The sequence below is a fragment of the Falco naumanni genome, chromosome 12 (genome assembly GCF_017639655.2).
Source record: "Falco naumanni isolate bFalNau1 chromosome 12, bFalNau1.pat, whole genome shotgun sequence".
NCBI classification, from domain to species: Eukaryota; Metazoa; Chordata; class Aves; order Falconiformes; family Falconidae; genus Falco; species Falco naumanni.
Window position 1 is genome coordinate 28,641,031 of NC_054065.1, and position 20,014 is coordinate 28,661,044.

At 45.7% G+C, this 20,014-nt stretch overlaps 2 protein-coding genes across 2 annotated transcripts in view; one reads left to right on the forward strand and one right to left on the reverse strand.

Annotated features, from left to right (window-relative positions):
- EHD3 (EH domain containing 3) overlaps positions 1–11,462 on the reverse strand; it is a 31,750-nt gene extending 20,288 nt beyond the window's left edge. Inside the window, exons 1-2 of the mRNA XM_040611538.1 lie at positions 10,865–11,462; positions 3,914–4,090 (exon numbers count right to left, since the gene is read on the reverse strand). Coding sequence (XP_040467472.1) covers positions 3,914–4,090; positions 10,865–11,091 — 404 coding nt within the window. The 5' untranslated portion in view covers positions 11,092–11,462. The remainder of the gene's footprint in view (positions 1–3,913; positions 4,091–10,864) is intronic.
- Positions 1–20,014, forward strand: part of CAPN14 (calpain 14) — an 89,304-nt gene that overhangs the window by 45,217 nt on the left and 24,073 nt on the right. Inside the window, exon 4 of the mRNA XM_040611541.1 lies at positions 19,157–19,513. Within this exon, the coding sequence (XP_040467475.1) occupies positions 19,283–19,513 (231 nt within the window). The 5' untranslated portion in view covers positions 19,157–19,282. The remainder of the gene's footprint in view (positions 1–19,156; positions 19,514–20,014) is intronic.

Sequence of the window (20,014 nt, forward strand, 5' to 3'; positions counted from 1 at the left end):
AGATTGTTAAAGCTGCTGCCTTCCTGCTGTCCCAGCAGAACTGCAGGACCTCAGGGAGCATGACCTAACTGTATCTGGGGCCATACGAAGGGAAGAACATGGTGCCAGACTAGACTTTCACTACCTCTACAGGCAGAGCATGGGGGTGAAGGAAGAACCTGTTACCCATGATATCTCCCACTGCCGACAGAACAAAAGCAGGACTAACTCCACCTTAGTTTCCCAAGACAGACTTTGGTGGTAGAAGGAATCTTACAACCAAGCCAATGTGATATGAAAGTAATGGCTGAGATTCCTGATTTTGCTCCAGGTCGCTGGTGCCAAACGAGTCCTCCTGATAACTAGGTGCAACCTGTAATCTCTCTGCTGGGATCCTTCCAGAGCTGTGGTACTGCCAGCAGAGCTGGACTGAGGAAAACAAGTCCTCTCAACACCCAGGAACCACCTGGGGCAAGGAGAGGTGGACAACAGGCAGGGTACTGCAAAGCTGCTATCCTCCTCTCAGCCCTGTCTCTGCCCTTAGCCAGGAAGGTATGGGCAGGCGTTCCATCTCCAGGGAATGAAGGGAGGGAGGAGACAGGCTCTGGGCAGCACAATTAGCTGCTGTCTCCCAGCCAAATCCTGACTGTATCACTCTTCCCTTACTTCCTGGAAGGCAGCAGATCCTAGTCTCTGCCAGGAAAGGAGTACCAGTTGAGGCTGGATGCTCACTCCTGCTCCTCCATTTAGCTCCCCTGGAGCAGCAGGCTCTGCATCCACAGTGATGTAATAATCGTTCACTTTAAGAAAGAAATATGTAAATATCTATAATGAAAACCAAGAAAGAATTTGAAAAACAGAGGATGTTAATCAACCCTTGCAAATGGGTTAACAAGACATGGCCTTGGGAGAAGGAATAGATACCGTAAATAAGTCAAGCTTAGAAATTACAAGATAAGCTCAAGAAGAATCAAAATGTTTTACTGTGTGTTAAGAGTTGTGCTGTGTTTGTGGATTTACCACCTAGAACCCATCTCTGCACTGACAGGCAACAAACAAGCATCTCTGTTCTGTGTGTGGATTAGCTCTTGCACACAGGGTGAAGAACCCAGATTCGGAACAACAACAGGACACGGGGCTGTGGGCCACAACCAGCAGGTCGGTGTGAATGCTACTGCCTTGTGCTGTTCTGTTCCTTTCCACTGACGCCCCTGTCAATCATCATCTTTAACCATCCACCGGTAAAATTGACTTGCCCTCTCTTATCTCAGCTTAGAGGCATGGCTTTTGGAGATTACTTCCCTTCTACAGATTTCTTGCTCCCTGCCTCCTAGCTGAGGTCAGTGCCTCAGCATACGCATAGCAGCAGCAAGATCTGTGGAAAGCAGAGACAGCTCTGCATCCTCTTGCCAAGAGGCCAGGCCCACAACAGGAGTAAGCGTGGGTGGCTCAACCCAGTCCAGTGAGTGCATCCTGACTTACATTTGCTAAATTTTTGGCCCTCTGAGTCAATTCTTGCATGTGCTTAATTTCCTAATTAGCTGGGTATTAGCATCTGCATTTTCAGCACTGTGAAGCTCATGCTGCTGATCTAGTCCCCCTTAGCATGTCTTCCTCTGCCAGTTTAGAAATCATTACCCCCTTGTGGTTTTCTTTCAATCTGTCAGCAGAAAAGGCATTAATTAGCTGTTGTGGCTACTCCCTGCATTACTAGCAGGACTGCCCTTCTGCTGCTGAATCACTGCTGTGCTCCTCTACCCTGCTGTCCTCACAGGCACATGCATGACTCCTTCCTCACAGGACAAGGAAGAGTAGTAGGAGAGTAACGGGAGCACAGCATGATACAGTGAACTAGGCTAATGGACACATATTCCTTGCTGTGTTAGGAACAAACTGCACTCTGGACACATCAATCAACCAGTTCAAGAGCCTTTGCTTTTTTGCCCTCCATGTCTGGCTTCCTTACTCCTTATGTTGCTTCTCCTCTGCAGTGAACTGTCGGCCAGCTGTGGCTGTTCCTGGCTAGCAGCAGAGCTGCTCTGAATGATATTCTCTTCATCTACAGCCATGAGGCCTGTTATTTTCTTCGGGCAAACCACCTTCCTCCCTTGGTGTAGGGAGTGGGCAGACCCCACTGTTGGCCAGGTGCAGATGTTCTGGACCCTCTAAAACATTGAAAACATCTCCAAGTCTCTCTGGTGCAGGACCATGTTGAGGTATTTGAACGATGAGCCTGTGAAATGATCTGATGTTGCTTCCAAGTCACCCTGAGGCACTGTGAGGTTCTCTGCACCGTAGCGACACGGTTGTCCCACAAGCAGGTTCCATTACCTGGTGTGCAGCACTGATGCGCACACCGACTTGAGGTATTTCGATCTTTTTATTCTAGTTTGCATGAAGTTGGGAGCTAGTTGGTAATCCACAAAAACTAGCTCCTCTCCTCACACATAGTAAAACATTTCATACATTTTGAAACATTGTTTACAATTAGGTTTAGTCACACAATTCTCATTGGTTCTTAGGAGCCTCTTCTCCATTTAAAAGTACAGTATTATTTTTTTTCACCTCACGTTCTGTGGGGAGGGGGCTTTGTTAGTAGGGGTCTTTCTTTGCTCAAGGATGGATCTTTTAGTATGCTAACCGGGACAGTTTACAGGTAGTTCAAGTAATTTTGTTTGGTCTCATTAACCATTTGGTTCTCCTTGAACTTATCTCCTTATCTTGTTATGCCCCAGCCTGACATTTTTATGATGTCTATTCCCTCTTCCAAGGCCATGTTTTGTTAACTGTTTGTAACATTCTCTGTTTTTCAAATTCTTTGTTTTTCATTATAGACATTTACATATTTTGTCTAAATTTCAAGTTAAGTAACAGACTAGCCTTCTATTAATCACTTATCTAGAGACCTGGTCCCTACATCTACAGCCCCCGGATCTACAGCTCCAGCTAGGTCCCTCTTCCCTCATCGAGCTTCTCCCCACGCAGGTCCCTTTCCCAGTCTTGCTGCAGTCCATACCAGCACTCTCATGGTCAGTACTGGTAGGAGATGCTGCACTCTCAAGATAGATAGTCTATGCTCAGAAGTTAGAAAGGGAGCAAAAAACAGGCTTTCCTGGTCGTTTGGCTGAGCAGCTGCCATGTTTGCAACGTCTCCCACACTGTGTTAGCAGGGAAGGCGTTGATGATGGGTGTAGTCAAACAGTTTGTTCCCATCTGCCTGTAGTAGCACAGTGTGTGCTCATCTAGGATATGGGTGTGTGTTATCAGCTTCCTGCAAGGCCTAGATCCAAAATTCACTACGGTTGGGCTAGGTCTAGGGGTTGGAAAGGTTACATTTCTCATGTCTCAGAGCCACTGTCCAAACTCCCTGCTACATTTTCTTTTTCTACAGGAAAGACATTAGAGTTGTCATCAGTTTGCACCTGAAGTTGTATGTGTAAGGCATCAGAATGGAGAGGGCCTGGTATTGTTACAAGGGGGATATTCAAGCAATGCTTAAAAATGCAAAAAACCAAAGGTGTGCATTCTTGTGCCAGTTCCACTTCTCTGCTGACTTCAGTGGCTACATCTGGTTGGACTATGTAGTTTCAGGGAACTGAACTGATTGCAGAATGGAAGAAGCCAGGAATATAAAAGCAAGGGAGAGCAAAGTGTAATAGAAATTTATCTCTAGACTCCTACAGGATGAGCTTAACAGGCTGTGCTGTAGTTTTGTTTGTTCAAGTAAAATGAAAGTTTGTCCCATCTGAATTTGTTAATCTGCTCTTCAGTGGCTTACGTGCACCTGGTAGGACTGTAATGGTTTTGCATCAACCATGTAAATTTGGAAAAAAGGAAGAATAGTGTAATGCCTCTATCCCTTTAAATTGCTAGCTATGCTGCTCATTAGGTTCTAGTTTTATTCTTCAGAGCAACTCAGTTCTTGAGTACTGACCTGTTCAAAAAGGCATTGCCAAAGGCGTTGAGTTTCCTGAATGGTTTTTTGGGATCCACCACCAACGCATTTCCAGGAACAATTCCTTCCACATCTCCTTGCATAACTGCTATAAAGGAGTCAGTTGTAGGCTCTGGTCCAATCCTCATCCCTGGGAAATCCTGCTCCAGCAGGTACCTGTGGGTGAAAAAACAGGGTGTGGGCATGAGACATGAGCTGCCTAAGTCCTAAGTGAGTTGTACCAGAGATGTAATTATCTGTAATTATGAAGCTCAAGAGCATGGATACTTCTGAGTCTATTTTTAGCATTGTCACTGAATCGTTTGATAAATGTCATAGTAGCTTTTCTACTCAGGATCTCCACATTTAAAGCTTTCTTATTTCAGGTAGATTAAGAAATCAAGATGATTATAGCTGCTAGGAAGAGATTCTCATGGTGTTTGATCATTTTGTGTATTTTAATCCTTAAGACATTTGGAACAGATTTAGCGCAGCAAAGTAAAAACAGCAGTTCACTGCAATCAGAGTTAATCCCAAAACCTTACTGGCCTTTGGTGCCAATATCAATTACTTCACTGCTGCTCATTTCAGCAGACTCATCCAACTAATGTGCTTAGCCCCCAGTCCAAATCAGTTGCTCAAATGCTAACTTCTCCTGTACTTGATTGGTGGAAGTCTCAGATCTCCCTTCCTGCATGCTTCTGCAATGCAGCTACAGGTTTGCATTACAAATTGCTCAAGCATATTGAACACTAAGCATGTGGGTAGCAAAGTATACCCCAATATTTGTTATCAAGCTAAACAGTACAGTAAGCATCCCTTATTATTTCCTAAGCCCCTGACAGCCTCTCTAAAGGCAGTGTCTGGCAAATTTCAGGGAAAAACGTTGCTCATGGGGCTGTAGGACTTTGAATAGGACTCTGGCAGCACGTTCTGACTTACCCTGCCAAATTCAGGGTGGGTTAATGGTATGCACAGGACAGTTCCCTGTGGTTCATGAAGGAGCCAAATGCTATCATTGAGGTCAGGTCTGTGCTTGTGTGTGCAGAAGTCATCATACCTGCTGGTCCTCTGTTGAAAACTAAGACCACTGCATCCATGTGGCTTGCAAAAAGTACCGAGAGCTGGTCTAGCTCTCAGTATGGGATGGTGTTAGACTACCTGACCTGGTGATAAGCTGTTGACTGTTAGATGAGGAACATGCCTGCCAGGTTATGGAATTTAGTGTAATACTGTGTGGCTTGTTGCCAGAAGATAGCTGACATTTCCTCTTCCATTGCTTTGACCTAGTATGTATTTATCTTTTCTACCTACTAAAGATTTGCTGTGATGTTAGAAGTAGATTCAGGGGATGGGGAAGAAAGAAAATGGGAGAAGGGCTGAGGATTTTTCATGACTGAGACCAGTGTGTTTAACTCAGGTGAGTCTTACCAAAGAGGGTAAGTTCCTATGTGAGGTACTATAGGACCACTGGCATGGAGGCTTGTGGTAATTTAGGGGGTCCTGCTTTCACCGTCATTTTAACAGACTTAATCACCATCCAGTGTTTGAGGAACAACAAAATATTGTGCTTATTCAGCATGACCCTTTATTGACACCATGTTAGCAAACGTGTCTTCAATTCCCAATGGACCTAAAGGTAAATCAAGCAAATGTGCACTCAAGACATACTGCAAATCATGCTACTTATCTGGCTTAGTGCACCTGAATGGCTGCAGCAAGAATAATTCCAGTAATAATATCCATATTTCCCTTAGGAGCTGACCACCTCCTTTATTGGTATTTTATCATGTATTTTCTTTTTCATCCAAAGGGATTTTTCAAGTCTTCTGCTCACCAGAATGCCACCAGAAGTGACTTCTCTTAAGGGGAGCAACTCTGAGATAAAACAGCAGCTGTTTAGCAGTTCCCAAAATACTGGAATAATCCAGGAAGGCAAATAGCCTTCTGACCTCCTATACTAGGGTGGGTACATCCTACCTACCCAAAGCCTATACAGAGGTTCCTCAAACTTTTATAGGAAAGTAGCTCATTACTTAACAAAAGCTGACTGCAGCTAATGCTGGGGTGTGCCACCTCTGTGGCTGGTGACCACAATACACCTTCCTGGCAGCTACAGTTACTTATCTCTAGCTTGAAGCAGCTGAGAACAGGGAGGAGCTACTTCTCTCCCACCGAGGACTCTGTAGACTATCATATGAATGTTCTTGGCTCCATTCCCTGGAAAGCTCTTCACACAGAAACAACCATTTGCTAGGTTAGAAGCCACTTGGCCAGACTCTGGAAACTAAGTTCAAGCTTGCCTGATGGCATTTCCAAAGCGTTAGCTCCTGATGGACACTGCTGTGATGCTAGTTACTGCTATTGGCTTTCCTCTGCTCCTGCTTTGTATTTCACTTTTTGTCTGACATAATATATTTAAGAGTGATATACAGATGGGCAGTCACTGAATCCATAGAAATAAATCATTGACCTCTCCCCTTGCAAATACTGGAAAGAAAAGAAACAGGTAGGGTTAACAACTGTCAATGCAACAAGTGAAGCACTTCTGAGAAACAGCCCTTACTCCCAATGCTAGGTCACAGCCTTGCCATAACAATAACTTGGTTTTTTTACAGGTTTGAGATGCACACAGTATACAATAGCTTTTGAGCAGTAGGGAAAAAAAAATGCCTGAGGGTTTTCTGTCATTGATGGGCAAAGCTTCTGAGAAAGACTAAGCAGAAGTCCTGCATGTAATAGAAACATTCCTCCTCCAGCCAGGCTGCTCAAAAGTATTTTATCACAGCTCCACACAGCTAGTGTTTCAAAGCATTTCTGTGTTTCTTGTATAATTTTTTTTAAAACAACCCAAAAAACCAACCAAAAAATCCCAACAAACGCACTCTCATGCAGAAGTAGTTACAAGCCAATGTTAATTGACTTAATGTGCAACAAGTACTATGAAATCAGAGAGATGATTTGCACTGCCTAGCATCATAGCATCTATTTTAAGTAACGCTTCTCTGGGAGATTCGGGTACATTATGCAGCAGGGTGGCTGCAGCACAAGAATCTCATTGTACACAGGATAAATACAAGGGGATTTATTGACACTGTCTGATGAGGGGGGAGGAAGGCACTTCTGCTAGGCAGTGCCACAGTCTGCCTCTGCTAACTCAAGCAAGCTGGAGAACACATGCAATTGTCCCATTTGTAGGGATTTCTGGGAGAGAAGAGCAAACAATAGCTGTAGAAAACACCAGCCAACAGTGAGCAACTTCCCCTTCCAGTATAGGGTGCCTTACTCAAGGGCCTGGGGGACTGACCTCCAGGCAGGCTGGAAGCCTGCACAGGGTGCCAAGCAAGAGGTGAATGGTTTATTTTAATGATGAAACTGCCTTTTGGAGAATTGTCTGGAGTTGGTATGTGGCTGGGAACATCATACTGTTTGCCCCATTTCAGGCCTGTCCCTGCTCCTGGCGGGGGAAGGTGAGGGACAAGGGCAGGAAAGCTGTATTAGTGCCAGCCTGGCTTTGGGTACCCTTTCCCAGGTAGGTTTGGAGCAGTGTAGGAGCCAGGAGAGGAGATCCCGGGCTCTCTGGGCAGGAGTGCCTGCAGGATGTGGGGGAAGGGGCTGTTTGCCCGCGATGAGTCATGCAGGAGCTGTGCAGGATGCTGCTGTGTGTGGCAGCAGAGGTGATGCAGAGCAGGAAAGGGAAGAAGGGCAGAGCAGGAGGAAGTGGAGACAACAGTCTGGTGCAAGCAGAAATGAAAGGTTCAGGGCCACAGGGGGAGGTCACACCAGAGCTCTGTGGGTAGCCTGTGACAAAACAGTATGGAGAGACCAGGACACATAAATGATTAGCTGCAGGAGGAAGGGGTGGCTACACCAGAAAAGCAAGCCATGTTGACAGTTTGTAGGGCTCTAGCAGGCTTGTTTGTTTTATTAGCAGGATGGCTGGACACAAGCCAGGATTATTTTTAGAAAAGACCACAGAATCTAAGTTAATTAGGAGAGTAATGTTCTGTCCTGTACTCCCACCCTCTTACAGGAAACATAAAAAGCAATAACGTTATCAAGGCAAGCTCCAGTGACATCCTGCTGTGGCTGTCAGATATTCCCAGGTAGAGGTGTTGCCTTGCCTTCACCATCACAGCCTTTCAGATTCCAGCTCTGCAGAAAAGCCTCAGCCAAATGCATGCTGAGGAAAGAAATGGGAGTGAGCAAGAAGAGAGGATACAGCAGGAAGCAGGAATGGAAGAGCTGCAGTTAGCAATGCTACATCTTTCACACAGCAAAGCAAGGCTCAGTTCTCTGGGTTCCTGAAAGCAGGAGAGAGAATAGTTTAGTTCCACAGAAAACAAGCCAGTGCTCTGGTCTTGCTTCACTGGCTTTGACCCACACAACTTACCTCCCTCCTCCCCACCTCAGCCTTAGGAATGTTTCTCACTGCTGACCTTGACTGCTCTCCTTCCGCCAGCAGCTCCTGACACAAGAAGCATCTTGCCTCATTGCAAGATGCTGCGGAGCCTTGCATTTCTTCCTTGTTTCACCTCCAATTCCCCAAGAACAAGGAAAGATGTCTGGGACAAACCCACCTTAGATGGACAAAGGACCTTAAGTCACTTTTTTTTTAATGGTGTACTGGGATCTAGGTGAACCAGGACCAAGTTCATTCCACATGAGTATTTAGTGGCACTAAGTCATCTCCCTAAATTGCATGCCAGTACAAGCAGGATACAATATAAGAGTGGGATGGATACATAAGGATAACACTAATTATACCCATCCTGACAAGATTATGGAAGAGATGTCCAGAGGTTGTTTCTTGCTGCCAAGACATAATGGTTGTCTCCCCTCCCACTTCTTCCCCCAGTTGCCTTTAACTCCTCCCTGCTCTCAGTTCTAGCTCCCACTCACCTTCCCACAATAACTCTGGATGTTAATCTGATGCTTATCTCTGCTCTCTGATGACCAGTGCCTGCAAGCTGATGCTGGAAGCCTATCACAAGCAACACTTAGTCTTCCACCACCATCTGCCCTTCTTTGGTTGGGAACATATTGGAGTAAGATCCTCACATCCCTCCTATTATTAGAAGCCCTGGGGTTCTCCAAGAGTTCTCAACTTTCACCTTTTTATGCACTATTTTACAATAGCGAATACTCTGTCTTCCTGGAAGGCCTGCTCAGGTCCGTTTTGCACTCCTGTGAAGCAGAAGCTCCTGGTCACTTCTGCTTGACCATAGTCTCTGGCTAGGCTCATCCCAGTACTTCCCACAGAAAAGCCTGGGAGAAGAGGACAGAAGCATGAATGAAATCCAGTGGTCAGAGAGGCTCAGATCAGCTTGCTTACAGCAAAGCAAAGGGGGTGCTGCCATCCCACATGCTTCAGGCAACCAAAACTTCTTATAAAATGAGCTAAGGCTTACAGAAAAAAGACTTCACTGAGCAGAGAGGGGCAAAGGCAGGAAGTCTGCAAACAACAGCATGCAGGTGAGACTGCAGGGAAATGCTGATGCTGGCAGTTTGGAGAGAAGCATTAGGAAGAGATGCTCTAGTTGCACCACCAGCAACATGGATATTCAGCAACCTCCTGGTGTTCAGCAGAGGTTCTGTTCTGAGCATCAGTAACCCAGAGGACAGAAAAAGCCTTTCAAATAGGTTTGGTACCAAATCACAGAACAAAGATCTGGGGTGGACCCAGACAGCTACGCTATACAAGCTAGCCTCTCTAATTTTCAGAAGAGTAACTCCCCTTCCACCCAGCTGCCAAATGCTTCTTTGCGTCATTCATGCCCATTCATCATCTACCTGACCTGCTCAGGTGAGCAAGGCCTATTTTACTCAAACTTTGTTTTCCAGGTACATGAAAAGGTAGCAGAAATGTATTCTGTTCTTGGCTCCTGGCTGGGACGCTAAGTAGCAGGAATACTACAATACGCAACCCCCCCCACCTGCATTTCTCAAGGTCACTCCTTAAGAAGTGCAGTCAATTTGATTCACCTCTTTCTACTTTCCACAGCCCCCGCCTCCACCAAGAAATACTGGTAGAACAAAGGGCTGGCTGCTTGTGGCTTGCGTCCAGATTTACACTGGGGTAATTCCACAGATTTCAACACAGCCACACCAGAAAAAGACTGGAATTTAACGCTAAGCTTATGAATCACATAGGAAACACAGACAGCGCAGCTTCAGCTATGATCCCAAGAGACTGCCTGCTGCAAGTTGAACTAGCAGCCCGAACAGAGATCCCTGCAACCACGTCCAGCTGGAAAAGTTTAACCCTTTCTTTGACAGTTTCACATCAAACCTGCTACTGGCAGCTGCTTGCTCTTTATAGTTAGGAACGAGCTTGCCACTCCCAGAATCTCAGCAAAGCAGGCCACAGTTAAAACAGGGCTAACTTCTGGAGCCCTGAAGATGGGCAGGTTTCTCTTGTGCACACCCCCACACACATGTGCTTCTCAAACTAGGCTCTGTGCATCACCTCTGGGCACAGCGCGGAGAAAAAGACACAAGGGTGAGACACAGACTCTTACAAACCCAAGCACACACTTTAAGGTTCCCTAGCTCATAGGTTGCCCCACCACCCAAATACTACATCAAGTTGAAAAGAAGGGCTGTTAGAAGGGCTACCCTGCCTCAAGCAGCCACGGAGCAGCCCTTGCACTTTGAACGCGCAAGGGCCCCAAGTGACTCACAGCTCTGCTCCAGCGCCCTGCCCGCGCTCCTCAGCCCTCCCCTGGGCTACTTTTTGCCACGTTGGTGTTTCATGGCACCTCTCACACCACCCTGTCCCTGCGAAGGGATACTGCCAGAGTTTAAGTGGAGGCAGCTTTTCAGTTGAAAGCTGTTGATGGGTACTGGGGGTACAGAAGAGGGATGCAGGTAGCAGGGACCCCTTCTGCCCCACGGCAGGCGTCGAGGGTGCAGGCACACCCGGGAGGGAAGCAGGCGGGTGGGTTTTACCTGATGAAGGTGGTCTTCCCAGTGGAGTACTGCCCCACAAGGAGCACCATGGGCTTGTTGTCGAAGTCGGCATCCTCCAGGGCCGGCGAGTGGAACTCGTGGAACTTGTAGTGCTCTTCCAAGGGCAGCAGTTTGGTTTTGTAGAGCTTTTTCAGGCCCTCGCTGACCGTCTGAAACACCTCGGGGTCCTTCCTCCGGCGGTCATCGGTGCCCAGCCAGCTGAACATCTTGGGGCTGCCTGAGGCCAGGTCCGCAGCGAGCGCCGAGGCTGGGCCGGGGGGCGGCACGGCTGTGGCTGCCGGCGTGGGCTACCCCTGCATGCCCGCCCAAGCCGGACGGGCGGCGGGGCTCAGGGGACGGCCTGGCAGGCCTCGCTCCCCTCGGGCGCCCACCCGGGAGGGCCGCCTTCCGTTACGCGACCCGCACCGGCGGCCTCAGGCAGAAAACGGTCCCCGCGGGAGGCTAAAAAAGCCGCTTCTCCTCACAGCCTCGGCCGCGCGGCGCCGGTGGACGCCGCCTACCCTTCACGCCGCCGGCTCCCGGCGTGGGCATGCCGCGGAGGCGGGGCGGGCGGTGGCGGCGGCAGCGCTCTGCGAGCGCGGCGGGCGGTGTTTAAGGGCGGCCCTCCAGGAAATGGGCCGGCGCCGGAAGTCGACGGCTCCTGGCAGGCGCCGCCCGTTCTTCCCGGCGGGTGAAGCCGCAGCGGACGGCGCCATGTTGAGACGGGGCACGACGCGGAGGAGAAAGCGGGAGGGGCCGGGCCCGCTCCGCGGGGTGCGGCGGCGCACAGCGCCCCCTGGGGGACACTGCGGGCATTTGTAGCCCGGCCGCCATTTTCTTCCCCTTCTCCCCTCACTTTAAAGTAAACCCCTGCATGCGCAAATTTGACAGGACTGACAAGTCAGGGCTGACAGGACAGCTGCCGAGTGAAGGCAGAAGCGCTTTGGCCAAAGCCTGGACGGGTTTTCCAGCGGCGGCCTGTCTCCCGGGCCGTGTCCTGTCAGCCGTGTTGCTGGGCTCTCCACATCACTGCTGAGTAGGTGGGACGGGGCAGGGCATTTTTCCTAAAATATCTCCAAATGTCGTTTTCACTTGAGTTGATCCAGCGACCGGGAGATATGTGGCACAAGCAGTTCTGGAAGTGGCCCTGCCGTGTGGCTGGCTCCTGCCCTTCCCCGCCATTTGCAGGCAGGAGGAGCCCAGGCCCAGCCTGCTGTAACTGGAGGCAGTGGTGCAGTTGTTTTTCATGGGCCGGGGGACACCCAAAGACGCCGAACAACCATCCAGGTCCCATTCTATGCACCTGGCTGTAGCAGCAGGCATTTTCCTGGCTGTTCCTGTTGTGTGATCCCAAGCACTTGTGTGCTCTGCAGCTGTGAGGTAAGAGCCATGGCTCCAGGGACCGGGTTTCTTTTTCTGGAAAAAAAAATAGCAAGCTGACTGTATTTTCTGAAGGTCAGGCTTCTCTGCTTTCCTGCCAATGCCGAAAGCTAGTCTGAAAATGGAACTATGTTTTGAAACCTCTTTAAGAGTAACTTTCCTCGTTTCTTTGGTTTTATAATTTGGCTTTAAGAGTTTGATGACTCCTTTCCAGTAAAAACTCTTGAAAGGCCCGTAGAAATCAGCATGATTTGGCAAGATTTCCTCATTTTGTAGGAAAAAAAAATCACTTTCATCTTCTAGATAGTTCTGCCATTTAAGGGCTGTGCTTCTCTGATGCTGTGGTGGTATTTCTGCAGCTATATATGGAGCCTCTTTGGTGCTTGCTTGTGATATCCTCAGAGCTGAGTAAAGGTCAGGCCAGGAAGCCTTTGATTGTAAATCTCCCCAGGCCACCTTGATGCCCTTCCTGAATACAATGAATGGGGGAGGAAAGCAAGGTTTCTGTTGGGCAAGCTGCAGGAGTTGACTGCTTCAGGTATGGTGGAGGCACACTTGTCCCACATTTACAAGCAGAGGATATGTATTAATCATGAAGTTGCACTAATGATAAAGATGTATACCCGATGGCTAAACGGCCAAAAAAAAGTTTCCTTGCCTTGTCTGAAGAGAGTCCCTTTCCTTTGGATTCTTTATCACCGAGGCAGATCACAAGGAATCTTGACAGGTTTTACAGACTTTCTGTAGGTGTCTCACAAACATTGCACAATTTTATTTGTTTTTCAGTCTGTTTTCTTAGCCATTTCTCTCTGAAAGGCTGACTTCCTCAAGAACTCTCTTTACCTTAAACCACAGTGCTTGTCAGAAACAAAGGGAAGTAAAATTAGGCAAGGAAGTTTAGAGTATAATTAGGTTTTTCTTTTTGCCAGAATCCAAACTGAAAATTTTAATCTGTTTTCATTGTTTAGTCCTTTTCATTTCTTAAACAGGGCTGTTTTAATGGATGGCTTTCTGTTGGACAGATTGGTCTTATGGTGCAATCTTTAGGCATTTTTTTAAAATAATTTACATTTTTGTAGTTTTGAGAGCAGAAGATGAACAAAACCAATTAAATCTTTTTTCCAAATGATGGTTTTTCATTTAAAATATCACTGCTGGAAGAGGGGCTGATTTTCTTGAAAGTTTCTGAGCTGTTCAAAAAGAAACCACTCTGCTGCAGTGCCCAGGACATACACATATCTGATACTGATGGGGGTCTGCTACTGCCCTCTACTATAGAATTTATCTTTTTCTGTCACGCTGTGACAGATTAAACTTGTAGCTTTGTATTTTCTTAGCCATGTCCCTGCTGTTGGTAACATGGCTGGCAGTCACTTAGCTGGATGCTTGCCTTGACTGGGAAGAGAGAGACTTTGCTGGAGAAGATTCACTTCCCTGTTCCTGGAAGTGAATGAGGCTGGACTAAGTCATGTAGTATCTGCATTCAAAATGAAACCTCATTTTTGGGGGTGAAACACAATGCTGTATCACTGAAACTCATTTAATGTGATACCAAGTCATGGTGATGCGTGTGTTTGCTTATCTCCTGCCTTAGAATGAATAGGTTTTCTTCCTATGAAAGATCGTCTGAGGATGTGGATGTTAGGAAGTCACCATGTTTGAAAAGAGGTGGTGACTCAGTCAGTACTGTAACACTTTGACTGTTTGAAAAATCTTGTGGGAGCAGTGTAGTTCAGTAAAATTAACTTCCTGCTAGTGCAGTTACTGTCACTGTTCATTACCAAGTAAGAAACCCGAAAACCCAGTGTCAAAAGTTCAGGTGGCGATGGGTTCAACAGGGAATAGCTAGGCTTGTGGAAAAGGGATGAGGGGAGAGGAAGATGCATTGGGCCCCCAGAATTAAATCAAATATGCCAATTTGAGAAGTAAGAGAAGGAGAATTTCCTCTGGTTCAGCTAGATCAAACTTCCCAATCGCTTGCTGTGCCATGCGGCCTAGGAATAAAATTATCTCCAGCGTAGTATATCCTTTTCCTTACTCATTGCTTTGGTTTTACAACTCAGAAAGCTGCTGCCTTCCTTTCCTGTCCTCATATGCTCCTTCATATTCCTATGAAATATTTTCCATTATGTTTCTCTTACCATTTTTTGAAGGTGGCTTGGTATGCATATGCTGTCCTTTTCCCTGCCCTCTCCATGCTGCTGTTACCCCCTGATTGCCTGGAGTGGAACAAGGTGCTGGTACCCAGAAGCGCCACCAGAAATAGAAAATGTAGGGTTGGATAATGTATTCCCACAGTGAGTGGGAAGCATGCTTGCCTCCAGAGAATTCACTCCTTAAATATATGCAGCAAAGGAAGCGTATTGCACATAGGGGACCTGAGCCTGTGATGTCTGCAATAGTGCCTAATAAGCACTAATAGAAAGAAAAATTCTTGTGAGTCCTTCACGGTGCTTGCAGTGAAGAAACTTGGAGGTTTCTCCTGTAATTCTTGGATGGTTTTGACTGTCTCTGTCATAGGACGTTTACTTCCTTCAAACTTCTATAAATCTTTTTAGAAATTGTTACGATTTAGTGATTAACAAAGTGGATAGACTGTCATGGCCCTGTCTGTTCTGAAAAAATGTGGGGGTTTTGAGTGTATTTCCTTTCTGAGCTTTTTCTTACCTCAAAGCAGAAATCCTGTTCTACCTTGTCAGTGATATATGGAGAGATGTGGAGTTTTGTGCTTTGAATAGTCAAATGGCTAAATAAACAAGGAAGCTGCCATCCACTGAAGCAACGGGTGAGTCAAACGGTAGTCTGCATGATGGGCTGACCTCTTCTTTCATGCCTTCTGTGGAATATTTCGCACTGGGTTCTTCAGAATTTTTCTGGCATTACTCAATATGCTTTTTTTCCCCACCTCCTGCTTCTAACACAGTGCTTGATAGGGTAGAATGCTCTCAGGGTTATGTAAGTGAGAGAGAGAGAGATACATAAATACACACATAGGTAGAGATAACATATATACTATTTATAAGTAGTAGGCATCATTGCCAGTGGAATAATTATCCTTCGCTGTGAGGACACACCTGGAGAAGGTAGGACATCAAACGCCAAGTGCTGTGTAGAGGGATTTGGTGCTGGCATTCAGCAGTCATCTGTGGCTAGCAACAGTCAGGATTTTCCAGGGGTTTGAAAGGAGCAGAACTCTGTCACCATGGTATGGTGCTGAGAGGAAGCTGTGCTCTAGGACATAATGGATGTATTGGTTATATGATGCTGCTGGCCTTGCTGAATGCAGCAGCTGCTGCTTTACTTTTTTACTTTTTTTTTTTTTTTTAACTTTTACTTCTGGAACTGTCCAAGGGAAAGATAAAGAGTTTGTATCAGCAAACCCGAGAAGAATGGGTGCAATGTAAAGCAACTAGATGAGATACATCAGCTGCCCTGCATGTCACAGCTCTGAAGTTTCTGCCTGCCAAGTGGTTGGTAACACAGGCTGGTGCTAACCTAGATTTTGTGCGCCCTTGTTCTCTCAGGTTTGCTGTTTAGAGGCAGTTTAGCAGATACTTGATCACAAAGTATTCTGCAGAGGTCAAAAGTTTCATCTGACTTCAGAGGGCTTTGTGGGCAGTCAGAATCTGTAATGATTAGGATGATTATGAATAGGTGTTTTTTTTTTAATTAAGGTTGTAACCTTAAGTGCTAAAGCACAGACCTTGAATAAATGGGATTTTTCTATTTCCACTGATTTTGATGTAGCTTGGACAATTTACATAGCAAAGAATATGTATTTTATGTTCTCAACCAGAGTCTGTAAAAGTAAATCTTTGGTCAGAAGGTATTGTTTGAAGTTCTGAAAGCCATCCAGGCATTTTTGCTAGACCTTTTGTTAACATCAGCAGGACGGTCTGGGGCAGGCTCACTGCTCGGCCTTGAAAATCTCAGCACAAGAAGGTGTTTGTCAACTTTTGGGCCAATAATCTAAGCACTGGAAATTCAGGGCAAGGTCTTCCACCTTTCTGTATGTTCATTTGTTTTGTGAGAAAGCACAGTTCAATGTTTCTTTTCAGGGTATCTCTATTTGCTAGAAAGCCCACAAGAGTGGGAGGCAGATCTGAGTTTTTATTTCTGAAATACACCACTATGTTTAATCAATCTTTAATCAAAGGCTTGAAATTGTACCTGCAAGTGCCATTTTCATACTGTGTGTTTAGAGACTAATAAAGATTAACAAAGCCTAATACAGTCACATTTCTATTCTAATGACTGCTAATTTCTGTAGCTAATGTTCTGCTGTATTACAAGAATGGTTATAAAAGGTGGCCCTGCATCGTTTGTTCTGTTCACCTTAAAATTTATTATTTTGCATGCAAGTATTTGCTCTGTTCCACACAATCAGGAGCGGCTCCTCAGTGCAGATACAGATTGTCTTCATTGAACCAGAGGAGCTGGACTGAGCTCTGTCAGCTCCAGGTTTAGCCCTCGAATTGCCAACTGCCCCAGTGTTACCCGAGATAAATCCTCTCACAGAGTAAGAGGCTCTCAGAGAATTATTTCATGGTCCAATTCCTTTTACTGAAAGCAAAGGGTTTGCTGTGGATACTTCAGATTCTCATTTTAAGGCCTAGGGACGAGGCATCTGAGATGCTGAGAAAGATCAGAGGAGATCATAGGATGCTAATGTAGTAGAAGGACTTGTGTCAGATGGCAAACATTAACTAGGGGAATGTGCAAAGAATAGAGAATCAAATCCATCGAACCTACTGGTTCATGGGTTCCGTCCAAAGCTTTTAACCTCTGTCTGCTACACTTGGCTGCTTTCCCTTAGAAATTTTAATTGCTGGAAGAGATACATATGCACACACTCTGCTCCACCTGTGCCAGAGGACACGGTGGGACACTGATTCAGTCTGGTTCAGTCAGTAACGTTTCTGTGATTTCCAGGTATACCTTGGCTCATCTAAGACTGTATCTGGCATCTGCTTGTACACATGTGTGCAGCCAGACAGCAGGCAGAAGGTTAAAACACGAGGTGGAACAGCCTGTGGCTGTCTAAGCAGTGACTGTTCATGACACATAAAATGCTTCATTACATCTTTTGATCAAAGATTTCTAGGTAATTTGGAAAAGAGTTTAAAACAATACACCTACGGGCAGGTTCACTTGGGAGGTTTTCAAAACACATAAAGTAGCTGTATCATTGACTCTCAACATACACTGTTACAGTTGGGGCTGCTGGCTGAGTTTCTCAAAAATAAGGCTATGTATTCAGGTGATTTAAAGCTCCTTTTTTGAAAGGCTTGGTTTTTTCATGCTATCTCTGGGTTTCAAGGTCTATCTATAACATTTAGTTCTTTTTCAAATAAATGCCAGACTGAGGTGAGAACTAGTGAATGATTTTATCAGGCATTGTGCTCTGCACATCGCCAAATCAAGTCTCAAGTATTTGCTCTTCAGTGTAGATCTAAGTATGTCAGTTCCTCACCAATTCTTTCCTTGGGGAGCAACAAAATGAGAAATTCTTTCACATACATGTTTTGTCTGTCTATATAAAGTACAGCTAGTATCCAGTCTGTTTTCTTCCCCTTGTTTTTCTCTTAAATCTATCTATCTCTCTGTTGCTCATATTGTTGTAGCCGTGAAGGTCAATGGCTGTAAAAAAGGCAAGGTTTGGAGGGAGGGACAGTATTTTTCATCTGGAGCAAAACCAGACAAGTTGTTAGGCACTTAAATCCTTCTTCAGGTCTGAAGTGTCTACTATACAATAGAAAATTGAATTTTTGTTTCCAGGGTTATAATGTGAAGATTTTCTCTTGGTTGCCCTTGAGGATTAAGTCTTGTGGATCAGTTGTAGAGTGGTTTTATAATGAATGAGGGCTCTGTGTGGGAGGACAGCACAATCTGGGGTTTGGTTTCTTACAGGGAACACCGGAGATCTTCAGCTTCCATGGGAGTAACAATCAACTGGTTCCTAACTGGTTTCCTGGGGTGCCTGGGGCAGTGATTTTGAGTCTCAGAGCCTCCTCTGCAGGGAAGCCTTCCAAATACTGTATAATTATGGCCTGTGAACCATTTATTGAACTTTATAGCCCAATTCATTTTTTCAGTCCACACAATAATGAGAAGGCTATGATTATGATCACCTTCTTACCACTGATAGGCATGATTTGCCTGCTGAGATTTTAATCATGATTTCTCCCAGGAGCCCACCACTTGCAGGAAAAGGTGATAGCTGCTAGTGTTTAACATAGCTGCTAATATTTAAAAAGGGCTGTGAGATCACTTTTTGCTGTTTTCGGTGGTGGGATGAGAAACATCTGTCTTGGATGTTACAAGAAAAAATACCTCAGCATGCAATTTCATGTGTGAATCTGTGGTAATCAGCAAGATGGAATGTGATCTCTTGGGGAAGATTGTATCATTCTCCAAAATGAGGAAAAAATGGGAAAAAACTATTGGGAGGGTTGTGAGTAATAACTTTGTAACACCTAATGTATTCCATTTTTCTGTTAGTCTTTGGTTTCTCTTGCCTTTTTTTTTTTTTTTGGGGGGGGGGGGTGGGGGGGAAGGGAGTGGTGGAAATAACCACATGCCAGAATGTGATTGAATAAAGGCTGTCGTTCATATTGCAGCATGTTATAAAAATATCCTGGAGAGCCTAAAATAGTCCAGAGAGACTGAAAATAGCCATGTGTATGGCTTCAAAGCCCCAGTAAAAATCAGTGGGGTCACTCATTTTGATTGCACTCAGCTCTACAGCAAATGTAAAGCCTTGAAAACACAGTGATAGGTGCTGGTTTAGATTTGGGTGGGTCCCCACTCCTCCTGGGAGTGCCACCCCTCCTACCCCCCCTCCCCCCAGCTAAGAAGGAAATTCTAAAAGCCATTATTAAATTGACTTTTTATACTTGTTTTAATCATCAGGAATTCTTCTGGAGAAGGTGTGCCTCATCCCAAGAAACCAGGAGTTTCCAGCAGGACTGTGCAGGGTGAGATCCCTGCAGAATCCTCTGTGGGAAAAATTATCCTGGTATTGCTGTGGACATTGCCATGCCTTTTCTGCTTTGCTTGAAAAAAAAGAAGTCACCTGTGCCTTTAGGCAGGAGTATCTTTCAAAAACACACCCCACCCATTCAGCAGAACTACCAGACTCTGCTGGAGACCTGCTTGAAGAACAAATGGCTGTTCACAGATGACACCTTCCCTGCTCACATAAGTTCTATCGGAACAGGAGCACTGCTAAAGAAGCTACCCCAAAATTTACAGTGGAAGAGGCCACATGTAAGTGATTTGCAGTGAATACTCTAGTGTAGTAGGGTAATTTCAGCTGATAGCCAGCAAATAGATTTAGCATTTAGCAGACTGCTTTTAGACTTTGATTTAGGTGTGCTTTAATGCCTCCAGAGATTATACCAAAATGACACAAAGCTATCATTTTGGAAGCTGGAGTACATGGAGCTTCATAATTGCCTTTAAAGCATTTGTTGCCCAAAATCATAATTGGCCTTATTCAGTTTATATCCAGTAATGCTTGGAGCAAGTAGGGAGAGCAGACGGAGGGAGCAGGGGGAGTTGGTGTCCTTGGAGCTCACATCTCCAGTGATCCCACCATCTTTTCACGATGACAGTTTTCATGCCAATGATCCTGCTCCCCAAAAATCAAGATCTTGACCTTTTAGATTGCTGACTTTCTAGACAGTTCTTAGCCTTTGACATCTCTCCCATGGACAACAAACCATTGTGATGCTGGAGGCTGCTACTTTCACAGGCAGTGGCAGGTGC